The sequence below is a fragment of the Juglans regia genome, chromosome 2, assembly GCF_001411555.2.
Source record: "Juglans regia cultivar Chandler chromosome 2, Walnut 2.0, whole genome shotgun sequence".
In the NCBI taxonomy this organism is placed as follows: domain Eukaryota; kingdom Viridiplantae; phylum Streptophyta; class Magnoliopsida; order Fagales; family Juglandaceae; genus Juglans; species Juglans regia.
The window spans coordinates 37,432,523-37,442,735 of record NC_049902.1 but is presented as its reverse complement, the minus strand read 5'-3'; the positions used below and the strand labels follow the sequence as shown (position 1 = coordinate 37,442,735).

Sequence of the window (10,213 nt, the reverse complement as noted above, 5' to 3'; positions counted from 1 at the left end):
ATTAATAGATATATATAAATATATATCTATCTATATATAAGCTGAGGAAATTAATTAGAGGGATATATATATAGTAATCCAATGGTAGCCAATTAATTAATTAATTAAGTATCTAGCTAATTAAGCTAGAAGAAAATAAATTCTTATAATATTGAATGGGCTAGCTAGCTTGCTTTCGTATCAAGCCCTTGGAATTAGTTTTAAGGTTGGAGCTGATCATAGACCATGCATGTACATGCAATAATGTTAATTTCATGTGTAGACTTGTCAAGTACTCCTCCATTCACTTTATATAAACAATATTTATTATTTAATTAGATTCTAATAATATTCAATTTTCTTTTTGTTTGTTTCTTAGAACGACGCACTCATTAATTAATTAATAATAATATCATATTATATATATAGCCTGCAGCCTTCCACTTTCCTCAAGTTTTGTTTTGAACAGGTCAATAATGCATGGCCTTTTCACTAATAGGAAGATTTTCAAAGAGACCCTCCGCGCCCTGCATGCATGGCCTACTAGTCTCTGATCAGCTATATAAATATTATATATGCCCTAATTGGCTCTATTAGTTTGACTACCATTTTATTGTAATCAAGCTGGCGCTGGCTTATTTGACCTTATATATTTTCTTAATCAGAACAGACACACACACTACCGACACTCGTAGAAGATCAGAAATCAGCTTTGACTACTATATATCACGACATGATCAGTAATTAACTGCATGCAGGTTTGGTTTGGTTTGGTTTGGTTTGGTAGATAGTATCTATAATTAAGTCCACTATTCTTGTCTAGTACTGAACCTCGGTAGCTAGCAGCTTCTAATTCCATAAAACTTGCACCATACGTACGCCTCTATTATTGCGCGCGTACCTCTCCAAATTGATCACATGGCTATCCTCCTTCCATAGTATACAGCTTGTATATATATGTATGTATATATTACTCCTCATGTCAACGTACGTCTTCGCATGCGAAAGCTTTTTGCTTGACAGGGGACGTTATACGTACGGCCGTGTTACAAGTTTTTCTTCAATTAATTCACTGCGGGAATTAAGCTTAAGTAAATATTATATATATATATATATATATATATACACACACACACATAGAGGATGCGCATGGAGAGTTCTGTTAAACAATTATTTTTATCTATTTTTTACATATTTGATTAATATGATTAATCAAAAGAATTATTTTATATTAAAAAATATAAATAAATAAAAAACCGTACTTAAAATTTTTGTTCAATTTATATATAATGCTAGTCTTCTTGCAGGTTTGTTTTCTTCCCTTTTGTATCGTTCTATAATTTATTTTCATTGGGAGATTGATATTGTTTTTTTTTCCGCATATAAATATTAATGAGGTTTGGTGATGGCAACATGGAATCTACTAGAGTCTAGAGTGGGCCAATTGATCTAGCCAGCCTAACAAAATTTTATACAAATTAAGCAGCAGCAGCATGCATCTATGGCTATATTAATGAATTTGGGAATTAACAGCCGTACGTAGTAATAGTAGTTGAAACCTATAAAAAATCAAATCAAATTTGGTCATGGAAATCATTACCAAAAATATATATAATTATAAACAATATTATTTTTATAGACAGCTGTTTGTTACTACTTTGCACACTTATTCTACGGTCATAATGACTTAATGACTTAACAATGTGAATTAGTAGTTTAGAGTTGAAACCTATAAAAAATCAAATCAAATTTGGTCAAGTGAAATCATTACCAAAAATATATATAATTATAAACAATATTATTTTTATAGACGGCTGTTTGTTACTATTTGTATATTGACTCGTTTGGTTTTAGAAATGAGATGAGATAAGATGAATTGAGATTAAATTTAAAAAGTTTAATAAAATATTGTTAGAATATATTTTTTAATATTATTTTTATTTTGAGATTTAAAAATATTAAATTATTTATTTTATTTTATATAAAAATTTAAAAAAGTTATAATGATGAGGTAAGATAAAATGAGATGAGATGAGATGTTTTCTAAAAACAAACAAGACTATTCTACTGTCATAACGACTTAACAATGTGAATTAGTAGTTTAGAGTTGAAAAGCTATCCAAAAAATAAAATAAACCAAAACAGGTGTGAAACCTATCGATTAATATTAAAAATTCATTAAAATTAATTAAGGGAAACTAATGATCTAGTCTTCTTCCTCGACTAGTGCACCCAGCTGGCCTGGAAAGTGGAAGGTCATCAATTTCTGCGATTATGAAGTAAGTTTCCTCAATAACGAATTCAAAGTCATGTCATGCATAATATATTAATTAATTAAATACTTGATTATTAGCCTTGATGTAGAAAGTAGTCTACATGTGTTGTATCGATAATTCTGAATGGAAGCGATCCAACTAACCCATCAGAACGCACGCGCGCGGTTCCCAAACAATAATCAATCATTATATAAATAAATTAAACTAAATGAGCTTATAAATTAGATGAAATATATATTATATATAAATGAATAATGATATACACAATACTTAATTTTATAATATATTTATAATATATATGATGTAAAATAAAGGTATTTTCACATGGTTTTATTTTTATATGATATTTTATAATAATATTTTTTTATTTTAAAACATGATTGTGAAATATGTTGTTAAAAATATTATATGTTTATCAAAATTTTTTTTTTGGTTCAATCCCTGTCACGTTTGAAACAGTGACGTTAAGTTGCCTTCATTTCCTTGGAAGCATTACTAATGTTAATGTTACGTCCCTTCATCACACGTACGTACACGTAGACCACTACCACTAATATATATTCCTGGGTTTAAGACCATATATAATATATTTATATATATAAAAGTTGATTAATTGAGAATTTGTGTTTCGATGAATATCATGATCATCAGCTGATCTTAAATGATTTATGGGTTTTTCTGTTTTAACAAGGATCTCAGTGCAATTTTAAACAGAGTGAGATAATTGTGGAACGGTTATCATGACATGATTTAAGAAACCTCGAACCATATATATATATATATATATAGCTAGCTGGTTAATTCGTATGGATTTTCAGCTTCGATGGATACTTTGTAATGATCTGTGACATGGTTTGGCGAATTTGAAAGTACTGCATTCTCCTACAGGGAAAGTGTCGTCGATTCTACTCCCCGATCCCCTCTTATTAACGTAACCTGGATAATCCCGCTGAAAAAATTCCACTTCCGCAAGAAAGCGCAGACCAGTCTCCTTTGCTAACTTCTTTATCTTCCAGTTGCTGAAAGGATAAGCCGTCTTGTGGGTAATATGAATTTCTCCATCCTCTGTCAGCATGTCAAATGCATTCCACAAGAATCCCCTGACCAACTCTTGGTGAAGCCTGAAACAAATTACACCATTAGATCTCATTGTTGATCATGGCCAAGCATTATATATATTTATATATTTATTGATATGCTTTTTACTGCAGTGCATGCTCAGAACCGTTATCTTTCCCATAACAGATCAAAAGGAAAAGAAAAAAACAATAAACAGAAAACTTACTCAATTTGGCGATCATCATGTTCAGAAAACATGAAACCAGCATGAGGAAAATTGAAGATTATCCTGTCGAACACTTTCAAATTAAGGAGAGGGTGTGCGATCATAGTATGTGCATCCACATTGTGCAAAATAGTGCATCTCCTCTCTTCCAGTTCTTTCAAATTGGTTCCGGAATTCGAATAGTTTTGCATCAAAAACTCTTTGCATATATGGCATCCACATGTCGAACAGCTCCCAGTTAGAAAGAGTCCAAAAATATTATATATGTAAACTTACTGTACATGTATTGTGTAGTGAGGCTAGAATTAAACATTGTGCATCAGGATCAGTAAATTTACAAGGAATGTCATGATCATGAGTTATCTATATATGTGATCATGTAGCACTAAGCACAAAATAAATAAATTAATTAGAGATAAGTTAAATAACATATAAGATTTGTGTAGTACTAGATCACTAAATATCATATATATCATGTGCATGTAGTACTACTGGATCAACATGAGTTCAAACAAATTTGTAAGTGCCACAAAATTCAACTTATTTCTGAAAAAGAAGAAATACAAGAGCAGAATGTATGGCCTAAATTTAATTTCTGTCACAAGAAATTAATACACTCATGCATGACAGTCACAGATATGGATCAATACGCACTGTGAATTACTCTACTGCATGCGACTACGCGCGAGATGCAACATGATGTACTACTCCTCCCAAATAATAATACGTACTTTTGGAATCAAAGGAGGTAGCAATCATGTTCACAGCAGTATCGAATTGTATGGCTAAGCATGCAGCAAAAGAGAAATCTCCCTCACCCACCAGCAGTATTTTATGAGAGCTGCAATAATGCCGTATCCATTTCTTATCTCCTTCTTTGTTATCTACACTAATTAGCTCACCCATTTTAAGAATCTTCAATAGCTAGCTAGCGCTATTAACATCTTTTAGGATTGGATATATATAAATATATATATATATATATCTAAATATAATGTGTGCCAATTGCCCTATATATTTGCAACTGAGACGAGCCCGCTCTAGCTTCCCGTTGGAATGAGTGAGCATTGGAATCGGCAAGAAATAATGTTATGCTTCTATCATTAAAGTCACCCGCTAAGTTCTGAGAAAATCAATTAAGCTCGAATTCTTGCGTGCATTAATGAGAGAGGTTCATGCATGGTGCGTACCTCTTCGGATTCTTGATTGAATGAGCGTTGGAATGGACCAGAAAAGGTATGTTACTGTCGTCCTCTCATTTTGAAGGGATCGAATTCAAGCTCCAAGCTAAGGTTTCCATGCATGCATGTGTCCATATATGAGAATGGTGAAGTCTCCTAATTTTTATATATTTTCTCATTAATGCATGCGTGTGTGATAACTTAATTTGCCTAATGATCGATGCCGCTTTACATTCTTTGATTGCATGGGCCTTGTTTAATTGCCAAATTCGGTGAAAGAAGCAGAGCTCTGTATATAGCTGGGAAGGGCTTTGTGTTTTCCTTAGTTTGCTAGATTTTTGCTGAAGTTCGTCGTCGTGGCCTTTCCTATGCATGCATTTGTCTGATCTTCTGCGTCCTTGTTTGCCTATCAAGATCAGAGACTTACAACTGTAAGTCTTAATAATGATGAGTTTTGGCTGTGGTTTGGAATGAGATATCGATCACAATTTTAATTATTCACAAATTAAGTACTACTGGCTCATTGCCTGTCCATTTCCGATTGAATTAATTCATTGTTCGAAAATTTTTGGAAGTACCTTCCTGCGTGCTTATAAATTTCGGCACGGCATTGTAGTCTTAAAATAAACAATGATATCTCTTATTTTAAATATTGCCAACATGTCTGTGCCATTTTTCATTCATTTTAGTGGCTGGAGATTATATATATACTCTAAGATCAGGTTTTGAATTTCCTTTAAAAAGAGAAATGGCAAGTAAAGAAACGATCGCCCTAAATCTGCCATGATCCTACCACACAGGCATGAACCATCAAAATCCTTCCGAAACTACTTCATAATGGTCAAAATATACAAGTCCATGAAAATAACACACTGAACAATGGAAGCAAAACCTCTCTCATTTTCAAAAGCTGGCAACTTGTTACATAAGGGCAACCATTAAGCATAGAAATTTCAGATTATAACGTCTAAACACAACCAAAAAGTGGATGCTGGCAAGAGATAAGCTACCAAGAACATGAAACTGTAGCACATACAATGCACAGCTTTTATAAATCCTACGCTCCACTGCTTTACCACAGCTTTTAAAAGTCCTACGCACCACTGCTTTACTAGTTTGCAGAATCCTACCAGCCAGAAAAAACATACATATTGTATTCACCAGTACGCTGGTTGCTCTGCACCATATTCCGATACCAATCTTCTCGTATACTGTCGATCCAGTGCATCCCTCCTTGCATTCAGTTCGTAAACATAGTCCAACAACAATTTTCTCGGATGCAAAGTGCTCAAAGGGTTCTCACGAAAAAAGTTTAGGTCACCGCTCAAGTTTCTTCTTGGAATTTCTGCAAAGTCTCTCACACCATGAAGCCTTGGTGCATGAAAGGACTCGCTTAAATCATAATTAGTCCGTCCAAATATTTCTGTAGGATTATGCAAGTGCCCATCAAACATTCCAGAGAGTTGATTTCTAGGGCCGATTGTTAACGGCAATCGCAAATGCTCTGAAGTTTGTTCCAACTTTGTCAAGTGACAAGCTGCATAATTAGTCCGTCCAAATATTTCTGTAGGATTATGCAAGTGCCCATCAAACATTCCAGAGAGTTGATTTCTAGGGCCGATTGTTAATGGCAATCGCACATGCTCTGAAGTTTGTTCAAACCTTGTCAGGTGACAAGCTGCATAATTAGTCCGTCCAAATATTTCTGTAGGATTATGCAAGTGCCCATCAGACATTCCAGAGAGTTGATTTCTAGGGCCGATTGTTAACGGCAATTGCACATGCTCTGAAATTTGTTCCAACTTTTTCAGGTGACAAGCTGCATAATTAGTCCATCCAAATATTTCTGTAGGATTATGCAAGTGCCCATCAAACATTCCGGAGAGTTGATTTCTAGGGCCGATTGTTAACGGCAATCGCACATGCTCTGAAGTTTGTTCCAACTTTGTCAAGTGACAAGCTGCAAGAGGATAACTAAAATTAATTGATGTTGAACACTGCTGCATTTGGTTCGGAACCCCTTGGAATTGCTGAGATCTTCCGTGTACTGATGAATACAATTGTGTGACCCGTCGTCCTTGAGACTTTTTTTTAGTTTGGTTGAACCCGATCATGAATTTAAAGGTGCTGCACTTACCCAAAGGGAAGGCATCATCACATCTCGAACCATCCCCTCTCTTGTTGTTATAACCTGGGAAGTCTTCTTTCTTGAAATCAACACACCCGGCCGATACCAAAGAATTCTTTGAAGCAAGTTTCGTTATATTCCACTTACAGAATGGAGCTGTAGTTTTGTGGTTTACATGAATTTCACCATTTGCTCGAAGCATGCCTTTTGCATTCGAGAAGAAGCCATTCACAAGTTCTCTGTGCATTCTTTAGGTACCAGATAATGGAAGCAAAGTATAGTATTAGATCTCCGCAATGAATAATTAGAAAGCCCTTTGATATGAGAACAATGAAACAATTATAAATTACTCTTGTGCAGCAACTACACATGTTGTTACATCTTCCTGCATCATGCGCATCAAAAGATGGCCAATGAGGGACTCATCAGAATACAAGTTCATATTTCGGTATCCTTCATTAGCATTTGATACAATATTTCCTAAGGCCATGGTTTCGCATTGTTTTACAAATCTCCATACTCTCCTTCAAGAGTATTTGATACAGTATTGCCTAAGGTCATGGTTTCACTTTGCTTTACAAAGCTCCATATATATTCCCACACCAAGACTAGGGTTCCAAACGCCTATGACAATGACCTCATCACACCGCCCAGTCAATAAGTTCGGAAAAGCAAAAATTAGAGGCTTTCAATTTCTTATCATATAAAGATGATGCAGAACTCTATTACTATTTCCCATGCTGCTTGTGAAAATCAGATTTTTCTGCATATAATACTACTCAAACAGGAATAAAAAATTGTAGAGGCAAAATCGATACAGATAAAATACAACAACTTACTTAATCAGCTTTTCATTGTCTTCTTTTCCATAGAACCCTGCATGAGGAAAGTTGAAGACAATCCGATTGAATTTACGCATTTTCAAATCAGTATGATATTTCATCTTAGTTGCATCCACTCCATGTAAGAGGGATGCCCCCAGCTTTTCTAAATTTTCCAAATTCGATTTTGCTCCCTTGTACTTCTTGATCACGACATCTGATTAAACAGAAAGCGTTGACGTTATAACTTGGCCAAAACTAAATAGCAAAAAAATTAAAACAAAAAAAAAATTGAAGAAATGAAACATCTTTTCCTAATATGGCTAAAAAATCCACCTCAAAAAGTAGCAACGCCAGTATAAATGGACTCAGACTAAAATCAACCCCCTTATTGGAAATAACCCTTCTTGTCCTGTTTGGATGCTTAGGAAAAGTTTTAAAAAAAGGAAGTAATTTACATTAAATTCCTACAGATTTCCCGAAAATTCTGTCTTCATTCCCGTCCGTCAATTTCTCAATCGCTAGCAATAAATTTTCTACCAAAACTAAATGCGACACATTGACCAAATGAGAAAGAATCATGGCATATCATAAAAAGAAGGTTATTTCTTTATTAAGGAACGAAAAAAAGAAAGAATAAAAGGTTCCTACAATCCCGTAATACATAAAGTTATTTTCCTTTATACTTTCCCTAGAGCCAAACGAACCAAGGACCACGAGATAACAAACACAAGAAAACAAGAGGGAAACGAGTCCATTTATTAAAAGAGTAAAAAAAAAAAACTTGCATTTTTCATCAAAACAGCATTCATATAATGAATGCATGCATGTATAAATACATAATACACATACGGGCATGGATACATCATACATACAACATGCACACAAATGGCACGGAGAGAAAGAGATAGTTATACCATAAGAGTCGAGAGAAGAAGCAAGGATATTTGAAGCAGAGCCAAAAGAGCGTGCCAAACTCAAAGAAAAAGAGAAATCCCCTTCACCCACCAAAAGTATTTGATGATTCGACGAATAGTGCATCACCCATCTCTCTTCTTCTTCATCATCAACTCCTACTTCCCTCTCTGCCTCCTGATCAGCAGCCATCAACGCTTTCAATCTCAGTATCGTAGGGGAGACTGGAGAGTAGAGAGTCAGAGAGAGAGACCAAAACTTGTAGAAGAAGCTTCGCTGTGAAATTGCATGATCTTTATAAGGGAAGAGCGGCACCGCTCCAAATAACCGCTATGGCAAATTCGCCTTTTCATATTTTTTTTAATTTTCTTATTTTAAAATATTTTTAAAAATATAAAAAAAAAATCAAAACATTAATATTTATTTCTATAATTATTAAATAAAATAATTAAAATTAAAATTAAAATATATGAAATCTCAAAATAAATATTAAATTGAATGAATAAAATAACATTTTTCAAAAGGAAAATGAGTTGATTAAACATTGTGAGTAGGGCCTGGAATTGGGGTTCTATTAGGAGTATGCCATCATCTCCTACCGTTGCGGGCGTTACGGGATTCGAGGAGTGGAGGAGGACATTTATGAGTCATTTGAATTAAAAGATGAGTTGTGATGAATTATGAGAAGAGTTGAGATGAAATAATTTTTGAAAATATTGTGTGTTTGGATTGGAAGTGAGTTGAGATAATTTTAATTTTTTGAGATGAGATAGATGTGAATCTCACAAATTATTGTATAGTATTTTTAATAAAAAAATTATTTATAAATACATTTATTCCTAGTAATAATAATTTATAAATTACCTACCTAATTTTTATTTTTTTTAATATAGTGAATAATAATATTTGTTTCTATCAGAATTTTTTTGTAAAATATCAAATAAAAGCTGATTAATAAAAATTCTTTTAAAAATGATTTTTTAATTGTTTCCAAAATCGTTAAATAATACTAATATATATATATATAAAATAAATTTTTATAAATAATTGTGCTTAAAATGATTTTCTATATTCAAGTACTAATGGGTGTTATAACGCTAATCTATGGTCAAAATCTTAAATGTGTGTTTGCAGCCTTTGGGTCAAGGGGCAAGAGAATCTTTGTAAAAGGAAGGGGGACGTGATGTGATATGGTACAATGATTACTAGGCTGTAGATGAAACCCAGCTCGATTGGTGGGGATGGTATCTCTCACGCGATCAACGGACCTAGGTTGCCTTTGTCGTGGGTCTTGAGATGCTTCAATACCTTGGGTTGCCTTCCAATTCGTGCGTTTCGCCGATTGCAGATGAGATGCCCCCTCGCCCATGTCGTGAAGTGGGCTGAATTGGTGAGGTCTGGCGTCGATGACGGCAGGAGATGGGTTTGCCCACAGTGACGAGCTCTGCGTCAAGATGAGGGCTAGGTGAAGGGGTGGGTGAGGCCTTTGGAGCCTTCATTACACCCGTGTAATGGAAACAGTCTCTCGAAAAAGTAAAAAACAACGGTCAGAATTGAGTTTTGTCGTATATAAGAACACATAAAAAACAACTCCAGATAACATTACACCATTTGAATTTGAGAAGAGT

The 10,213-nt window shown here is 34.2% G+C and overlaps 2 protein-coding genes across 2 annotated transcripts; both read right to left on the bottom strand.

Annotated features, from left to right (window-relative positions):
• Window positions 1-3,069: 3,069 nt before the first annotated feature.
• Window positions 3,070-4,446, bottom strand: LOC108983318 (uncharacterized protein At4g26485-like). The gene is made up of 3 exons (XM_018954913.1): window positions 4,272-4,446; window positions 3,541-3,739; window positions 3,070-3,376 (listed from the first exon to the last, which is right to left on the bottom strand). The coding sequence occupies exons 1-3, from the start codon at window positions 4,444-4,446 to the stop codon at window positions 3,070-3,072; spliced, it is 681 nt and encodes a 226-aa protein (XP_018810458.1).
• Window positions 4,447-5,477: 1,031 nt separating this feature from the next.
• LOC108985706 (heavy metal-associated isoprenylated plant protein 41-like) lies at window positions 5,478-8,869 on the bottom strand. Its single transcript, XM_018958112.2, has 3 exons — window positions 8,588-8,869; window positions 7,689-7,887; window positions 5,478-7,097 (listed from the first exon to the last, which is right to left on the bottom strand). The coding sequence occupies exons 1-3, from the start codon at window positions 8,775-8,777 to the stop codon at window positions 5,879-5,881; spliced, it is 1,608 nt and encodes a 535-aa protein (XP_018813657.1). The 5' UTR covers window positions 8,778-8,869; the 3' UTR covers window positions 5,478-5,878.
• Window positions 8,870-10,213: the final 1,344 nt, after the last annotated feature.